The sequence below is a fragment of the Nerophis ophidion genome, linkage group LG02 (assembly GCF_033978795.1).
Source record: "Nerophis ophidion isolate RoL-2023_Sa linkage group LG02, RoL_Noph_v1.0, whole genome shotgun sequence".
NCBI lineage: Eukaryota > Metazoa > Chordata > Actinopteri > Syngnathiformes > Syngnathidae > Nerophis > Nerophis ophidion.
In genome coordinates, this window is record NC_084612.1 from 60,441,660 (window position 1) to 60,461,649 (window position 19,990).

General features: G+C 40.7%; 2 protein-coding genes across 5 annotated transcripts in view; both read right to left on the bottom strand.

Moving 5' to 3' along the window:
* The window catches only part of cldn19 (claudin 19), a 59,425-nt gene extending 49,227 nt beyond the window's left edge, over window positions 1-10,198 (bottom strand). Inside the window, exons 1-2 of one of the 3 annotated variants that reach the window (XM_061887789.1) lie at window positions 10,018-10,197; window positions 8,569-8,719 (exon numbers count right to left, since the gene is read on the bottom strand). The gene's annotated coding sequence lies outside the window, so the exon portion shown is untranslated. Of the gene's footprint in view, window positions 1-8,568; window positions 8,720-10,017 lie in introns of all 3 variants that reach the window. The other 2 variants (XM_061887783.1, XM_061887778.1) reach the window with 2 other exon arrangements.
* A 3,606-nt stretch (window positions 10,199-13,804) lies between these two features.
* p3h1 (prolyl 3-hydroxylase 1) overlaps window positions 13,805-19,990 on the bottom strand; it is a 34,869-nt gene continuing 28,683 nt past the window's right edge. The window contains exons 14-16 of one of the 2 annotated variants that reach the window (XM_061887811.1): window positions 17,505-17,645; window positions 16,029-16,276; window positions 13,805-15,887 (exon numbers count right to left, since the gene is read on the bottom strand). In XM_061887811.1, the coding sequence (XP_061743795.1) occupies window positions 16,034-16,276; window positions 17,505-17,645 (384 nt within the window). In that variant the 3' untranslated portion in view covers window positions 13,805-15,887; window positions 16,029-16,033. Of the gene's footprint in view, window positions 15,888-15,934; window positions 16,277-17,504; window positions 17,646-19,990 lie in introns of those variants that run through there. The other variant, XM_061887802.1, reaches the window with a different exon arrangement.

Genomic DNA, 19,990 nt, shown 5'->3' on the forward strand with positions numbered 1-19,990 from the left:
AAAGTAGTCAAAATGTGAGTTTTAAAATTAAATACCCTCTCATTAGTCACTAAAATATACCGATATGTCAAGTTTCCTATTACTTCAAGGTAGCTGATTCATGTAGGATTACTATCAGTGAATTAGAATAATCATAATAGCACATCATTATTTTCATTATTACAGTATTATTGCTGCATCTACTCGAAGTTAAGCCCCATTCGCCTTTAAAACTTTAATTAAGGCTCCTTAAGAGCACCACAGTTATGTGCAATAAGATGCCAAAGTGACATTTGTTTGATGCTGCCACAAATACATATATATTTTTTTTTAAATGTTGTCCATCATTCCCAAATGTTGCTACTCTGTGTGAATGATAATTGTGAGCCTTGATGACTTTATGACGTCAGCGTTGAATAAACTGTGAAGTGTTCCATTCTGGGTTTGCTGCTATCAGGAGGAATGAACCATTTATATTTTTTTTCCCCAAGAGGATGTAGGTACTGTTACATATTCATGATTTGATTCAAACAATTTTATTATTGAACTTTGATAAAAAAAAGTGATTCAATACTAACTTTTATGACGTTGTCTTTTACGATTGACAGATTTAAATGGAAGGAAAAAAAAAACTCAAATCTTTATACCGTCACATATTGAACATACAGTGGGGCAAAAAAGCATTTAGTCAGCCACCAATTGTGCAAGTTCTCCCACTTAAAATGATGACGGAGGTCTGTAATTTTCAACATGGGTAAACTTCAACTGTGAGAGACAGAATGTGAAAAAAAAATCCAGGAATTCACATAGTAAGAATTTTAAAGAATTTATTTGTAAATGATGGTGGAAAATAAGTATTTGGTCAACCATTCAAAGCTCTCATTGATGCAAGGTTTTGGCTCAAAATCTCACGATACATGGCTCCATTCATTCTTTCCTTAACACGGATTAATCGTCCTGTCCCCTTAGCAGAAAAACAGCCCCAATGCATGATGTTTCCACCCCCATGCTTCCCCACTTGCATGGTGTTCTTGGGATTCAACTCAGTATTCTTCTTCCTCCAAACACGAGTTGAGTTTATACCAAAATGGATACATGGATGATACAGCAGAGGATTGGGAGAATGTCATGTGGTCAGATGAAACCAAAATAGAAGTTTTTGGTATAAACTCAACCATACCTACATGCTTCACAGTAGGTATGGCGTTCTTGGGATGCAACTCAGTATTCTTCTTCCTCCAAACACGACGAGTTGAGTTTATACCAAAATGGATACATGGATGATACAGCAGAGGATTGGGAGGATGTCATGTGGTCAGATGAAACCAAAATAGAACTTTTTGGTTGTATACCTGTGTATACAACTTTATGTTATCACATATTCCTGAATTTCTCCTTGGGGATCAATAAATTATCTATTGTACTGAACATACAGTACAGGATTATGTTATGACATATTAACCCTGACAATCATTTACCTTATCCCAATAAACATCTGCTCAGTATTTTAACAAAAAAGTGTTTGATTGTGTGGCATTAAAAGCCACAAAATGTAACGGGTTCATCAGACCCACAAACGCTGGCTGAGTAACAACAATATGAATGTTGCGTGGAAAATTTCTCTGCCAGTTTCTGCATCCCACAGGGATTCTTTTTTTGTGTTTCTGCACCTGCAGTTCCCACACAAGGTTGCAACATTGTCAAAACACTGTCTGCTCTCATTTTCTCGCACATTTGACCCTTTGATGTTCTGTGTACCTACACTCTGTCCTCCCCCTGTTAGGGCTTGCTGTGTGTGTGTGTGTGTGTGTGTGTGTGTGTGTGTGTGTGTGTGTGTGTGTGTGTGTGTGTGTGTGTGACTGTGTGTATATGTGTGTGTGGATGTGTGGGTGGGTGCGTGTGTTAGACAGAACATCAATTTCCACAGTTCTATTAGCCCCAGTGGATCCGAACATCTTAGATGTAATAGAAATGTGTAGGGGTGTGTATGGTGTGTGGTCATTAAATATGTATTCAGATATATGTTCTTCACAGAAAATGAGCCAAAGTCAGTGAGTCTCAGTTGGAAAAATTAATTAATTGTATCATTTTTCTTTTAATAAAAAATGAAAACGGGTCCCACAGACGCGAACACCACACAAGGGTGTACATAACATAACAGCGTATACAGTGTTATGTTATCACACATTCATCCATCCCATCTATTTTCTACCGCTTATTCTCTTTGGGGTCGCGGGGGGTGCTGGTGCCTATCTCAGCTACAAACGGGCGGAAGGCGGAGTACACCCTGGACAAGTGGCCACCTCATCACAGGGCCAACACAGACAGACAGACAACATTCACACTCACACACTGGGGCCAATTTATTGTTGCCAATCAACCTATCCCCAGGTGCATGTCTTTGGAGGTGGGAGGAAGCCGGAGTACCCGGAGGGAACCCACGCAGTCCCGGGGAGAACATGCAAACTCCACACAGAAAGATCCCGAGCCCGGGATTGAACCTAGGCCTACCCAGGACCTTCGTATTGTGAGGCAGACGCACTAACCCCTCTTCCACCGCGCTGCCCATCACATATTCAATATACAGTTTTATGTATATTGAACTTATACATAACAGTGTATACTGTTGTATGTTTTTTATATATATATTTAATATTTGCACACAGAGAAAGCAAAAACATTTAGTGTACAATGTAAAACAAAAAAAATGTGCGGGACAGGTTAAGAACACCCTAAACCAGGGGTGTTAAACTCATTTTAGATTGGGGGCCACATGGAGAAAAATCTACTCCCGAGTGGGCCGGACTGGTAAGATAACGGCACGATAACTTAAAAATAAAGACAACTTCACATTGTTTTCTTAATTTCAAATTAGAACAAGCACATTCTGAAATTGTACAAATCATAATGTTTTTTCTACACTTACATGTTGCGGTTAATAGTATTCTATCTTTATTTATCGGTATTTATACTTTCTGAATAAATTAGGTGATAATGTTCATCAGTCACCTTATTGGTGTTAATTCTCAATCTATCAAGATAAAAAAAATGTAATCAAAATCCAATTACAGTATGTTATTTATGTAGTTTGATAATTTTCCTCGACTGATGTACTAAGATCATGTGGTTTATTTTGTACATATGTAGCATCATCTACAAAGATACAAATGATTGCTATTGCGACATCTAGTAGACACATTTAGAACAGCAGTATCTTTCATTCAAAAAATTTCAGGTACATTTTTATACTTAGCAAACTAATGCCGCGGGCCGGATAAAACCTGTTCGCGGGCCTGGTCCGGCCCCCGGGCCGTACCTTTGATACCCCTGCCCTAAACATGAGGGGCGAGTGTCTTTACAAGATCTTAGAGCAGGGGTAGGGAACCTATGGCTCTAGAGCCAGATATGGCTCTTTTGATGACTGCACCTGGCTCTCAGATAAATCTTAGCTGACATTGCTTAACACGGTAAGTAATGAATAATTCCGCTGCTAATAACAGTGTCAAAAATAACGTTCAAAATATAAAACATTCTCATGCATTTTAATCCATCCATCCGGTTTCTACCACACCTGTTCAAGAAGTCGCATTAATGGTAAGAAGCATTTTATTTATTGTTGGTTAGCTTCAGAATAACAATGTTATTCAAAGGAATAAGAGACTTATTTATACTCTAAAAATGTTGGTCTTACTTAAAAATGCATGCGTTTAGTTGTATTCAGTCTTAAAAAATATATTATATGGCTCTCATGGAAATACTTTTTAAAATATTTGGCTTGTATGGCTCTCTCAACTAAAAAGATTCCCGACCCCTGCCTTAGAGCCAAAGGTCTTGTAAAGACACCCGCCCCAAAATGTAACAATTTGCACAGCAGCAAAATAATAATAATCATGATAATAATAAATAAAAATAGACAAGGCCCATGCAGTTCATCATAATTCAATTCCGACCAACATTGACTAAATTGTTTTTTAAAAGAATAAATCATGAAACGAACGTATATAACAGTGTATATAGTAGTATTTTATCAAATATTCAATATATAATTTCATGTTATCACATACTGAACATACAGTACAGGATTATTATGATATATTGAACATATATAACAGTGTATACAGTGCTGTTATCACATATTCAACATAGTTTTATGTTATCACATTTTTGAACATATAGTATAACAGTGTATCGAGTATAATTTACATATTAATCATATGTGACCACAACAGTTATTATTATTGGAAATTTGAAACATGTTATAGGGCAATCAGAGATATCTGTGCCAATCACAAACTAAACTTCTTTTGTGTACTGTACTTGGAGCCGGGCACATCTTTCTCCCACTCTCCCTCCAACAAACAATCAAACCCACAAAAATGAAAAACAAAGTGGTCAGTGTGTCACACTCTTTCTACTTTTTCTACAAACACACAAAAGACCTACTCAAAGCGCTTCTCACACACACACACACACACACACACACACACACACACACACACACACACACACACACACACACACACACACACACACACACAGCTGTCTCAGCCCCTCTGACGTGTCACGACTTCACAAACATTTGTACTAAACCGAATCCTCAACGTCACAAATAACATCAATAACAAGTACACAAAGTGTCATCAACAGACTACTATTCACATCCAGCCAGGAAGAAGCTGTTGTAGCCTGTATACACACACGTCACCATGGCGACGTGTGTTAGTAATACTTCATGTTCCACAATTTTTTTGCAACCAAGCAAAAAAGGCGTTACAGCAAAGCCCGCCTCATTACCAATGAGCCCGCCTTTATTCCAGACGTAAGCATTTTTGACTAATTTAGATCGTGGTGCAAATGGGAAATTAGGGCCCAGGATGAGCAAATGGTTAGAGCAGGGGTGTCAAACTCATTTTAGATTGGCGGCCACATAGAGAAAAATCTACTCCCAAAAATCACGGCACGATAACTTAAAAATAAAGACAACTTCAGATTGTTTTCTTTGTTTAAAAATAGGACAAACACATTCTGAAAATGTACAAATAATACGTTTTTTTGTTTTTTTTACACTTACATGTTGCGGTTAGTAGTATTGATTGAGTGATTGATTCAAACTTTTATTTGTAGATTGTACAGTACAGTACATATTCCGTACAATTGACCACTAAATGGTAACACCCGAATAAGTTTTTCAACTTGTTTAATCAAGTCATGGTTTTCTATCTTTAATTGTCGTTATTTATACTTTCTGAATCAATTATGTGATAATGTTCATCACTTAACTCAGTGGAGTTCATTTTCAATCTATCAAGATAAAAAAATCATATCAAAACTAAATAAAAGGATGTTATTTATGTAGTTAGCTCATTTTCCTCGACTGGTGCACTAACATCAAGTGGTTTATTTTTTACATATGTTAGCATCATCTACAAAGATAGAAAGAATTGATATTGTGACATCTAGTGGACACATTTAGAAAAGCAGTTTCTTTCATTCAAAATTTTCGGCTCGATTTTATACTTAGCAAACTCATCCCGCGGGCCGGATAAAACCTGTTGGTGGGCTTGATCTGGCCCGCGGGCCGCAGGTTTGACACCCCTGGGTTAGAGTGTCCGCCCTGAGATCGGTAGGTCGCGACTTCAAACCCCGGCAGAGTCATACCAAAGACTATAGAAATGGGACCCATTACCCCCTTGCTTGGCACTCTGCATCAAGGGTTGGAATTGGGGGTTAAATCACTAAAATGATTCCCTGGCGTGGCCACCGCTGCTGCTCACTGATCCCCTCGCCTCCCGGGGGGTGAGGGTGATGGGTCAAATGCAGAGGAAAATCTCACCTCACCTAGCTCGCCCTATCCTTTGTAGCATATTCAGTTGAATATGCTACAAAGACAACATACCGTATTTCCTTGAATTGCCGCCGGGCATATAGTATGCGCCTGCCTTGAATTACTGCCGGGTCAAACTCGCTTCGTAAAATAAATGTCGCATGCTTAGTATTACCGCCTGGTCAAACTCGTGACGTCACGAGTGACACTTCCCCTGTCATCATTTTCAAAATGGAAGAGGCTGATTTCCATCCATCCATCCATTTCTACCGCTTATTCCCTTTTGGGGTTGCGGGGGGCGCTGGCGCCTATCTCAGCTACAATCGGGCGGAAGGCGGGGTACACCCTGGACAAGTCGATTTCAATACCGGTAATTTGAAATTGCATAAAGGGAAGAAGATTAAGAGCTATTCAGTAGGATTTAAGGTCCAAGCTATTGAATACTGGTATGCTAAAAAGAACAGTAAGCAGCTATGTTTTATTAATATACCTGTGGAGCCGACCGTCCGACAGACAGGCAGGGCACGCTGATGGCAGCGAGGAGGCGGCGAGCGAGCGGAGAGGAGGAGCGGAGGAGCAACCTGGACTGAGGTTTTATTGTAAAATAAACAAAGTCGAACTGCTCAAGCCATGTCCTTTCTTGGTGGTCCTGGGAACCCGCAAGACGACGGCTTGAGACCGTCACAATACCGTAGCTGCGTGTGTCCAATGTGAGTCATCAAATGACTCCCGCCTCCTGGTGGTAGAGGGCGCTAGTGATCCTTCTTGCGACTACTCGGCTGCAGAAGAAGTGACTGAGTGACGTGATATGTGCAGGGACAGATATGACGGACCCCTCTGATAGCAGTTTACTAAACTGGACTTTCAATCGAAGCAGGAGGTAATAAAGGAAGATCTCCATTGAGACAGAGAGACTTCTAAAACTGAAGAAAGATAAAGAAGACTTCTATAAACAAGTTATCGATGATTTTGATCAGAAGGAGCTGGGATGGACTATATTTATAAGTAAAGGTAAGACCATAATAACGTTTTTTTTATTAAATGTGCTTTTCATGATGGTATCCTTACATCACACTCAAATTTTTACTGCATGCCTTTGGTAAGTGTCGGAGTGAGAAGAGGTTTTAAAATAATTAGCACAGGCTTACTTTTACCGCTTGCCTTTGGTAAGCACAGGAGTGAGAAGAGGTTTTAAATTAATTAGCGCCCCCGGCGGCAATTTAAGGAAATACGGTATTTGATGTTCAAACTGATAAACATTTTTTTTTTTGCAAAGAATCATTAACTTTAGAATTTGATGCCAGCAACACGTGACAAAGAAGTTGGGAAAAGTGGCAATAAATACTGATAAAGTTGAGGAATGCTCATCAAACACTTATTGGAACATCCCACAGGTGTGCAGGCTAATTGGGAACAAGTGGGTACCATGATTGGGTATAAAAACCGCTTCCCAAAAAATGCTCAGTCTTTCACAAGAAAGGATGGGACGAGGTACACTCCTTTGTCCACAACTGCGTGAGCAAATAGTCAAACAGTTTAAGAACAACATTTCTCAAAGTGCAATTGCAAAACATTTAGGGATTTCAACTTCTATGGTCCATAATATCATCAAAAGGTTCAGAGAATCTGGAGAAATCACTCCATGTAAGCGGCATGGCTGGAAACCAACATTGAATGACCGTGACCTTCGATCCCTCAGACGGCACTGTATCAAAAACCGACATCAATCTCTAAAGGATATCACCACATGGGCTCAGGAATCCTTCAGAAACCCACTGTCACTAAATACAATTTGTCGCTACATCTGTAGGAGCAAGTTAAAGCCCTACTATACAGAGCGAAAGCCATTTATCAACAACATCCAGAAATGCCGCCGGCTTCTCTGGGCCCGAGATCATCTAAGATGGACTGATGCAAAGTGGAAAAGTGTTCTGTGGTCTGACGAGTCCACATTTCAAATTTTTGGGGGAAATATTTGACATTGTGTCATCCAGGCCAAAGAGAAAGTGAACCATCCAGACTGCTATGGACGCAAAGTTCAAAAGCCAGCATCTGTGATGGTATGGGGGTGCATTAGCGCCCAAGGCACGGGTAACTTACACATCTGTGAAGGCACCATTAATGCTGAAAGGTACATACAGGTTTTGGAACAACATATGCTGCCATCTAAGCGCCGTCTTTTTCATTGACGCCCCTGCTTATTTAAGCAAGACAATGCCAAGCCACATTCAGCACGTGTTACAACAGCGTGGCTTCGTAAAAAAAAAAAAAAAAAAAAGAGTTTGGGTAAATTTCTTGGCCCACCTGCAGTCCAGACCTGTCTCCCATGGAAAATGTGTGGCGCATTATGAAGCGTAAAATACGACAGCGGAGACCCAGGACTGTTGAACGACTGAAGCTCTACATAAAACAAGAATGGGAAAGAATTCCACTTTCAAAGCTTCAACAATTAACTTCCTCGGTTCCCGAACGTTTGAGTGTTTTTAAAAGAAAAGGTGATGTAACACAGTGGTGAACATGCCCTTTCCCAACTACTTTGGCACGTGTAGCAGCCATGAAATTCAAAGTTAATTATTTGAAAAAATAATAATAAAGTTTATGACACCAAATATCTTGTCTTTGTAGTGCATTCAATTGAATATGAGTTGAAAAGGATTTGCAAATCATTGTATTCCGTTTATATTTACCTCCAACACAATTTCCCAACTCATATGAAAACAGAGTTTGTAAACAAGGCATGGTCATATAGCTTTAAGCAAACTTACCCTGAAGCTGGGAAGATGTTTCAAAGTCTTTCAGTCATTTGTGTACCTCATTTTCAGAGATAATTCTTCATTTAATTTGGGCCCTAACTTTACCCTCGCCACTCTCCTCCTATGTGCATACCATGTGGTCGCAGCCATCAGGTAGCAGTTTCTGAAAGAAAAAAAAATCTTAGTGAATGTCTAACGTTCGATGACCAATATTGTTTAAGCACGGTTTACAACACAAATCACCTGCTTGTTGAACAAACTTCAATCATCACTGTTCCTAACAGTTTCTGAAGGAAAACAGCTTTACAGCTTCTGAAGAAGAACCCACCTTTTCACAACAAAGGGCCACATAGCGGCAACCCAAAACGTTGAAAGAGCCATATTGGACCAAAAATACAACAAACAAATCTGTGTGGAGACGCAAAAAATTAAAATCCAAGTAAGTGTTATAATGAAGACAACACATGATGTAAGTGTGAATATTCGCTATAATAGCCTACTATCAAAATGACTATGTGTTGCAGAGTGAAGCAAATCTTTGTTGACAAAAATGTTGAAATGTGATATTTATTCTACACATTTTTACAACATTAAAAACTATTAGTAAATCAGAGGCTACTCAGAGGGTGATATAACTCTTTTAACAGCCAAAAGTATAGATGTCTGTGTAAGATAAAGGAAATGGCAGGCTGTCTTATTTTAATAGGTTCATTACAATCTTTGACGACCTAGGCAACGTTTGCTGTGGTCTGGAACAACATGGCACACAACTATCTGAAATGCAGCCAATATTACATACAAATAATGTGTCATGTGACCTGCAAAACTAAATTATATACACAGAGGATAAAAGTAAAGGAAATTAAATTAGCTCAAATATACCTACAAATGAGGCATAATGATGCAATATATAGATACAGCTAGCCTAAATAGCATGTTAGCATTGATTAGCTTGCAGTCATGCAGTGACCAAATATGCCAGATTAGCACTCCACACAAGTCAATAACATCAACAAAGCTCACCTTTTTGCATTCACGCACAGCATGAAACGTTTGGTGGACAAAATGAGACAAAGAAAGAGTGGAAGATTTGACATGTAAACAAACTGTTGAGTCACAGTCGACACTATGGTGAGTTCAAGAACCACCAAAATTAGTAGGACAAAACGATGTTCACCAAATAGTCTCATCAGTGAAGCATACACACACACATATTAAACATTGGTAGTTCTAACAATTGGGAAGGTTTGTGTCACGTTTGTTCTCAAACAGAAAACATTTTAAAACAAAAAAAATATTTTCCACATCTTTTTCCATCATGGATCTTTTTCCATTTTCAATCGTTTTTAAAAAAAAATGCTCCAGGGGGGCTAAAGAGCCGCATACTAGAACATGCAGTTGGCAATCACAATTTCATCCCATTTAACAGTATTAACATCATGGAAAACAAGTCTAACTTACCCCTAAACGTTGATGTTCTTGCTTCCTGACTGCTGGTGTGTGTACATTTGGCAAGATGACGACTGGCGAGTGCCAACTTTTCATTATATATTTACCTAAAGTTTGCCTTCTTCATTCAGCAGGTGTCATAATGAACGAGACAGCAATTATGTTTCCCTCAGCGACCGATGGGGCAAAAATGGCGCACTTGCATGAGAAATCAGCGAGAGCAGCCAGATGGAGAAGAAGAACTTTTGCAGCGACCAATCAAATTAGCTACGGAGAGCGCGGGGCGTGGTCATCCCCGCTCTGAGCTCGGGTTTTTAAACAGGCGACCGGCCGGCACACGTTCTTAGAAGCAAACATGGCGGCTATTGTTGAGTTGGCCATAGCCACGACTCTTAACAAGTCCATCCTGGAGCGCCTCCTGCTGGTGCAAGTCAGATTGACATGCACTTGGGGATAGGTTGATTGGCAACACTAAATTGGCCCTAGTGTGTGAATGTGAGTGTGAATGTTGTCTGTCTATCTGTGTTGGCCCTGCGATGAGGTGGCGACTTGTCCAGGGTGTACCCCGCCTTCCGCCCGATTGTTGCTGAGATAGGCGCCAGCGCCCCCCGCAACCCCGTAAGGGAATAAGCGGTAGAAAATGGATGGATGGATGGATGTATTAGTAGGTTGCACAGTACAGTACATATTCCGTACAATTGGGTTAGTGCGTCTGCCTCACAATACGAAGGTCCTGCAGTCCTGGGTTCAATTCCAGGCTGAGGATCTTTCTGTGCGGAGTTTGCATGTTCTCCCCGTGAATGCGTGGGTTCCCTCCGGGTACTCCGGCTTCCTCCCACCACCAAAGACATGCACCTGGGGATAGGTTAATTGGCAACACTAAATTGGCCTTAGTGTGTGAATGTGAATGTTGTCTGTCCATCTGTGTTGGCCCTGCGATGAGGTGGCGACTTGTCCAGGGTGTACACCGCCTTCCGCCCGATTGTAGCTGAGATAGGCGCCAGCGACCCCCCGTGACCCCGAAAGGGAATAAGCGGTAGAAAATGGATGGATGGATGGATGGATGACCACTAAATCATACTTGCCAACCTTGAGACCTCTGATTTTGGGAGGTGGGAGTGGGGGGCATGGTTAGGGGGTGGGGCGGAAGCGTGGTTGGGGCGGGGGGCGTGGTTAAGAGGGGTGGCATATAATTCACCAACTCAAGTATTTCATATATATATATATATATATATATACATATATGTATGAAATACTTGACTTTAAGTGAATTATAGCTATATATATATATTTTATTATAGGTATAAATAAAATAAATAGTTGAATTTCAGACGGCACCTATCAAATACACAGTAATAAAAACACAGTTTTCCTACTAACTGTACTGTGCTTGCTGGTTACTAAAAACCAACAACAACACTTACCTTCCACTATTTGAGTAACCTTTGTTCTGCCATTTGCGTATTGGCGAGCGATCTCCGAATCCGGGAACATCCTTCACGGATTTGTTGTAGACATCCGCAAAGGAGAACGGGATTTTGCTTCCAGCTATCAGCATAGCCATCTTTGTCTCAGAATAAGATACGTCATTGGGGCTCCGTTTTGCAAGATGGCCCATAATACTGGGTTGTGAACGATGCTGCGTTGCGGACGCTTTGTGCTTTGCTGACTGACCGTTCATGGCTGAGTATATCCGTTCACCGTGTTCAATGGAGAAGTCTGTTTTACAAAATTTACAGGCAACATACACCTTCCCCTTCAAACTCTCCTGGATAAACTGAAATTCTTGTTTCCAATCGTTCTGGAACTTGCAAGCGTATTTCTTCATTTTGCTTGTCGAATGTGTAATATATTGGGTTGGAGTCAATAACCAGGGGACGTGATGAAGTTACGTGTCTTTACTGTACTTCAGAACAGACATTCTGTTCTATGTACAGTAGATGGCAGTATTGTCATGATCAAGAGGGTCACAACATTGAGTCAGGTTCTCATGGAGCTGGAGGGGGCGCAGCCTCCAGCTTCGCCTGAATTTCGGGAGATTTTCGGGAGAAAATTTGTCCCGGGAGGTTTTCGGGAGAGGCGCTGAATTTCGGGAGTGTCCCGGAAAATCCGGGAGGGTTGGAAAGTATAAACCAAATGGTAACACCTGAATAAGTTTTTCAACTTTTCATGGTAGAGACAACACATTTGAAATGATCAAGAAACGAACCAAACAGTGTTTTATCTGGTCAAATACATGAATAATGATTTATTCGACACAATTAGGAACGAAAAAACAGGTTAAGAGACTTAATGACTCATTTTAATAGTAGCTAACTTCGACAGCACCGAATACTTAAGACATTTTAATTAGATGTTTAAAAGACAGTAAAAATAACTACATGAGACAATTCCTGAAGGAATTGCGTGTGAATGCTCCAATGCTGAAGTTAAAGGCCGACTGAAACCCACTACTACCCACCACGCAGTCTGATAGTTTATATATCAATGATGAAATATTAACATTGCAACACATGCCAATATGGCCTTTTTAGTTTACTAAATTGCAATTTTAAATTTCCCGCTAAGTATCCTGTTGAAAACGTCGCGGAATGATGACGTGTATGATGATGTCACCGGTTGTAGCGGACATGTTCTTCCAGCACCGCTCACGGCTAAAAGTCGTCTCTTTTCATCGCATAATTACACAGTATTCTGGACCTCTGTGGTGCGGAATCTTCTGCAATTTGTTCAATTAATGATGGAGAAGTCAAAGTAGAAAGATGTAGGTGGGAAGCGGTGTATTGCTGCTGCCTTTAGCCACACAAACAGCCAGTGTTTCCTTGTTTACATTCCCGAAGGTGAAGCTTTACTATGGAAGAGCGTTCAAGCGATCATGGTTCCCGACCACATGTCAACTGGCAGGTTTCGGTGAGAAAATTGGGGTAATAAGTTGGCTCTTACCGTAGACATGAGCGGAGCTTGCGTCCTCCTGCAGCTGCGGACTCTCTTACCTCCTCCCACCGGAGACACTGGCGGTCACCACACCCGTGGCCACACCCCTCCGACTTTCAGGTACCATATAATCTCACTAAAACACTAGTTCCACAATAAGCAGATAAGGGATTGTCCAGAATTATCCTCGTAAATGTGTCTAATAACATCTGAATCGCTCCCACTGCCCTCGCCTTTTTTTTTCTTCTAATCCTTCACTCTCACTATCCTCCTCCACAAATCTTTCATCATCGCTCAAATTAATGGGGGAATCCTCGCTTTCTCGGTCCAAATCGCTCTCGCTGCTGGTGGCTATGATTGTAAACAATGTGAGGATGTGAGGGAGCTCCACAACCCATGACGTCACACACACATCGTCTGCTACTTCCGGTACATGCAAGGCTTTTTTATTAGCGACCAAAAGTTGCGAACTTTATAGTCGATGTTCTCTACTAAATCCTTTCAGTAAAAATATGGCAATATCGCAAAATGATCAAGTTTGACACATAGAATGGACCTGCTATCCCCGTTTGAATAAGAAAATCTCATTTCAGTAGGCCTTTAAGTTAAAGTACCAATGATTGTCTCACACACACACTAGGTGTGGCGAAATTATACTCGACCCATCACCCTTGTTCAGAGAGGGAGAGGTGAGGGGAGCAGTGAGCAGCAGTTGAATTGACGTCCTGGAATTTTTTTTTTATATATATATAATTGTGGAAGTAGAGCACATAATTCCCAAATAGGCTGAATATGTTGAAGTTGGAACAGTTTGAATTAGATAAAAAATGTAAGGGTTGTGGAACTTTGAAAAATGTCCCATTGATTTAGAATAGAATAGAAAGTACTTTATTGATCCCTGGGGAAATTCAGCACCACAGTTCGCTCACAATAGACAATAATAATACTAAATAATATATAATATATATAATATATAAATAGTATAAATATATTCTACATTTAAGTACAGTCAAGGAACATATGCATTATACAGTCTGATGGCTGTCGGTATGAAGGACCTCCTGTGTCGTTCCGTGTTGCATTTTGGGAGTCTGAGCCTTCCACTGACTGTGCTCATTCTCTCTGCAAGGTCCAAGTGTAGTGGGTGAGAGGTGTTGTCCATAATGGCTAGGAGTTTTGCTAGACTTCTCCTCTCTGACACCACCGCCAGAGAGTCTAGCTCCACTCCCACCACATTACTGGCCTTCTCTACCAACTTGTCCAGTCTGTTTGTGTCCCTCACTCTCAGCCCGCTGCCCCAGCAAGCCACGACATACAAAAAGGCGCCCGCCACCACCGACTCGTATAACATCTTCAACATCTTTGTACAGACTTTGAAGGATCCTAGCCTCTGTCCCTTCTTGTGGAGGGCCTCAGCGTGTTTTGACCCATTGAGCTTTAAATGGGATTTCCCCTAAAATTGGGAATTTTGGGTAATTTTCTTGAAAATGGTAACAAAAAAAACTTAAATGATTTGAATGAGATGGTTTTGGAATTTTTTAAATCGGTCAAGATATGTTGAAGTAGTAACTTGTTGAATTGACAAACGGTATTACGGAATTCCTAGAATTTCGGGAAATCCAGGAATTTTTCCAGTTCAAAAAACAACTTAGTTTTTTTGTCCTGATTAAGAGGAATGTTTTGACGGTTGAAAAAGGTGGGAAGAGTAGTCGCCAGAAAAAAGGGCGGAAATAGGGCTTTGGAAAACCAAGAATTCTGGAAAATTCCCAGAATGGTGGAATATGTTGAATGTGGAATGGTTTGAAGGGGTTGAAAAATGTGGAAATGGTGGAAGTTTGGAACCAATTTTGAATGGGGAAAAATGTCCCGGAAAACCTGTAATTCTGGGAAATATGGGAATTTTTGAATTTTGTCAAGGGAAAAACCTCAATTCCTGAATAGGCTGAATAGTTTGAAGTGGAAACTGTTTGAATCAGGTGAAAATGTGGGACTTGTGGAACGTTGATTTCAATGGGAATTTCAGGTAAAGTGGGATTTTTTTTTTTAATGGTCTGAATGAGTTGAAATGTTTGGTGTTGGAATTTTTCAAATCGGTCGAGAAATGTTGAAATGAGAGATGGTATTACGGAATTCCTGGGAAAAACGGGAATTTTTCCAGTAAAAAAAAACAAAACTGTTTTGTCCTGATTAAGAGAAATGTTTTGACGGTGGAACGGCTGAAGTGGGTTGAAAAATGTGGGAGGAGTAGTCGCCAGAAAAAAGATTGGAAATGGGGCTTTGGAAAACCAGGAATTCTGGAAAGTCCTGGAATTTTTTTAAACTTGGAAAAATAATGTTTTTAATTTCCAAGTTGGTGGAATGTGTTGAAGGTGGAATGGTTTGAATAGGTTGAAAAAACGTGGAAATGGTGAATGTTTGAAAAATGGTCAATTAATTTTAAATGGGGAAAAATGTCCCAGAAAACCAGGATTTCTGGAAAATCTGGGATTTTTTTCTAATTTGTCAAGGGAAAGACCGCGATTCCAGAATAGGCTGAAAAGTTTGAAGTTGGAACGGTTTGAATCGGATGAAAAATGTGGAATGTAGAGCGCGCCAAAATCTGGAGAAGAAGAAAAAGTTGAAGTAGTTGAATAATAATAAATAGATGAATTTTGCTTTGGAGCATTCACACAAAAATTGTTTTGCAAGAATATGAAATGGATGTCATTAAGTGAAACATAAAGAGTGGAGGAGGAATGACATCATCCGACCTGAGGACATGGGAACATCTTGAATAGCAGCCAATGACTGAGGGTCCTCACATTTTGCTGTTTGTGTTTCCTTTTCCAACCGAGAACATGCCGGCTTTCTTCTGCTATGTTGACGTTGGTGACAGTCAGCTGGGCTCGTTAGCGCCGATCGTGAGTCGTTGATTGAAAAAAAAGTGATTCTGTTCTTCTGGTCCAGACCTTCAGTCAGGAAAAGGTGCGACGTAAAAGTGTTCAATTGGAGAGTATTTGAAAGTCATGTCATTTTATTAAATAAAATACATTACAAGACATTCTTGGACCTTAATGTAAAAAAAAATAAAAAAAATATATACTGCAGACCTTGATCACAACTCGTCTTTGCCATCCTGAGAGTCTGTTGTTGAAGTTTTTGGCTGGACTTTTGTTGCAAGTTTGGCATCTTTTTGGTCCACTGGCTCATCTTTGTGTTTGACGTCTGTGTTGACCGCTTGTGCCTTTTTGTCATCTGCTGACTGAGCCTTCTGCTCTGCTTGACCCTCGTTTGAGATGAAGTCTGACTTGACGGAGGTGGAGAACATTTCCAGCATACCCTGAGCTTGGATTCTCTCCTGCAAAGGTAGACCGTGAGAGTTAGAGGTTAACAATTTTAAGGTGGGCCTCGGCAACCCGCAGCTCTTTAGCGCCGCCCTAGTGGTTCCATGGAGCCTTTTCCAAAATGTATAGAAATAGAAAAAAATGCGGTGAAAAATATGTTTTTTGTCGTAATATAGTTTCTGTAGGAGGACAAACACGACACACACCTTACTAATTGTTAGAAAGCCCACTGTTTAATATGTGTATGCTTCACTGTTGAGAGTATTTGGCCAGCGCCGTTTTGTCCTACTAATTTCAGCGGCCTTTGAACTCACCGTTGTGTGTACTGTGACTCAACAGTTTGTTTACATGTACAACTTTCTCCGACGCTGCCACAGAAAGACATGTTTTATGCCACTCCTTTGTCTCATTTTGTCCAACAAACTTTTTATGCTGTGCATGAATGCACAAAGGTGAGCTTTGTTGATGTTATCGTTTTGTGTTGAGTGCTAATCGATGCTAACATGCTATTTAGGCTAGCTGTATGTACATATCGCATCATTATGCCTCGTTGATTGATTGATTGAAACTTTTATTAGTAGATTGCACAGTACAGTACATATTCCGTACAATTGACCACTAAATGGTAACACCCGAATAAGTTTTATAACTTGTTTAAGTCGGGGTCCACGCTAATTCATCAAGTCATTTGTAGCTACAATTGAGCTAATTTAATTTCCTTTACTCATGTGCAGTTAGTTTATTTTTCCATGTTTCATGACACATGATCTGTATGTGATATTGGCTGCGTTTCTGTTATTTGTGCGCCATGTTGTTCCAGATCACAGCAAACATTACCCGGCTTGCAAAGATTGTAATAAATCCATTAGAAGAAGATGTTTTCTTTAACTCGGACATCTATACCTTTGGTCATTCTAAGACAGTCATTTCCAGGAGTTATCTCACCCACTGAGGAGTTTTACTAATGATTTCCAATGTTGTAAAAATATGTAGAATACATTTTACAATTCAACATTTCGGTCAATGAAGATTTGCGTCAGCCTGCGACACATAGCAATTTTGATAGTAGGCTAATATAGCTAATTAGACACATCATGTGTTGCCTTCATTATAACACTGATATAAGTTTTCCAAGTTTTTGCGGCTCCAGACCGATTACTTTTTTGTATTTTTGATCCAATATGGCTATTTCAACATTTTGGGTTGCCGATCCCTGGTTTAAGGCAACTGCTTGTCACGTACCTTTTCCTCATGAGCCGGATCCAAGGTAAACCACAGAGCGACAGCACACCTCTGACCTTTGGTGACAGCTCTCACGCCGTGCGGGTTTTCCTTCCCGGCTCCGAAGGCGACCACGCGGCCGCACTGTGGCCGTACCACCGCCTGGAGACACACCGGGTTAGAAATGCAGAGCAGTAGGTCTCAAACTACAGGCTTGTGTGAAGAGAAGTGAAATAATAATATACAGTGGAACCTCGGTTTACGAACCCCTTTATTTGCAAACTTTTTGATTTACGGGCCAATTATGCGAACCGTGTCTCTGTACGAACACTTCATTCGGTCATTCATTTTGTGTCACACCTGCAGGCAAAAAGCAGTGCTAAAGTGCCCAGAACATGACTCGTCACTTCTCAGAGCTTAGGTGTGTGTACTGACGTGAGTTAATTAACTCAGAGAGAACCCAAACCACCAAGTTTAATTAAATAGTGGTATTTTGATTTAAGCACATAATAAGATAAGGCCCCTTAGTTTGATATTCGCAGGTGGATTGAATCACTTCTTGTAGTAAAAGAGGCTCTAATTAGGACTTCGGAATGCAAAAGTGATAGCCCTATCCTTGAGAAGAGACTACCTATTTTGCTCGAAGCCAACATTCAATATGACTTAAATTAGTTGTTTTGAAGACACTTTCACATGAACATCACAATACATGGTGAGGTTGTGTTCTTCTGAATTACCACACACCCAGACGCAGGAAGAAGAAATAAAAGACTGTGGTTCTGCCTCTCCAGGTTAGGAGAGACACAATATTTCAAGTTTAAAGTTTCCAAGTTTAATCAAATAGTGGTATTTCAGTTTGAGCACATAATAAGATAAGGCCCCTTAGTTTGATATATTTACAGGTGGATTGGATCACTTCTTGTAGGAAAAGAGGCTCTAATTGGGACTTCGGAATGCAAAAGTGATAGCCCTATCCTATTTAGCTCAAAGCCAACATTTAATACGACTTAAATTAGTGATTTTGAAGACACTTTCAAATGAACATCTCCTTACATGGTCAGGGTGTGACATAGGAAGAAGGAATATAAGTCTGTGGTATGGCCTCTCCAGGTTATGAGAGAAACAATATTTGACTTGACATCCTCCAGGTACTGCAATCCTGAATAATGACGCTCGCTTGTAATAAAGCTACCTTTAGTTCAGCAAAGTTAAAGTCCCAACGATAGTCTCACACACACACTTGGTGTGGTGAAATTATCCTCTGCATTTGACTCATCCCCATGTTCACCCCCTGGGAGGTGAGGGGGGCAGTGAGCAACAGCGGTGGCCGCTCTCGGGAATATTTTTTGGTGATTTAAACCCCAATTCCAACCCTTGATGCTGAGTGCCAAGCAGGGAGGCAATGGGTCCCATTTTTATAGTCTTTGGTATGACTCGGCCGGGGTTTGAGCTCTAACCACAAAGCGACTGAGCAGGTCTCCGACGTCTCTTATGATCCATCCGCACGGCCGTGTCACGTTTCAGCCCGGGAAGGGGTGACAAGACCAGAAAGACACATCAGTACCTTCGTGTTTTTTGCTTTTTGACACGTTTTGTCCATTTGGCCAACTCCATATTAGTCTCCAAAAGACCGATCAGAGTGAAAAGAAGGAGCTAACTGCTGTGGAGTTAAAAAAAAAAAAAAAGACTATTTCTGAGGAGTAAATTAATGGTGCTCACAATTATGGAAGAATCAACAAAGCAGGCTGTGGAGGTGGGCGTGGTCTGCGGCGGAGCGTGGTGTCTAAGGACCGGCCTCGAAGCACAGCTGGCAGGTTATTGGATTACCCAGCTGGGATGGATCCTTCCAATCACCTACCATACTTATTAGCAACAGCCGGACCGAGACACAGTTGTTGGAGTTGTTGGAGTTGGTGTTGCTGAGCGGACGCATTCTGAACAATGAGAGACTGAAAAGTCACAGAGCAGAAACTAGAAAGTTGGGGGTGGTCTCCTTGCGTGTGTGTGCTGCCAAATAAATAGACATTGCTAACACCAGTCTTTCATACTAGCGTGAAGCTTTGTCAGTGTCAGGAGAACCCACTAGGGAGAGAAACCTCCACACAGGCTTTGTTAAGAGACAGGATTTTTCTTGAAAAATATGCTAAAGCAGACTTATTTCACAGCGGATGAGCAGATTGTCTTTCGCACACACATTTATAGATATTTAACATGCTGTATGTCTGCTCCTTTCTTACTAGTCAGCTCCTCCTTGCCAATGTTAATGTACCGTAAATTGAATTGTATTATTGTAGCAATATAGTTAAGGATTTTTGCGATTTCTGATCGTTTGTGAGGGCACCATAGGGACTTCTCAGTGTGTGTGTGTGCACGTGTTGGCACAGGAGTGCATAAAGAGGACAGCAGCTGTTGTTTTTTGGCTTGTTAATAAAGAGACAGTTGATCCATCACCTACTTGTTATGTTTGTTTGATATACGGTACTGTGTAGCACTTTTTATTGTGTTCA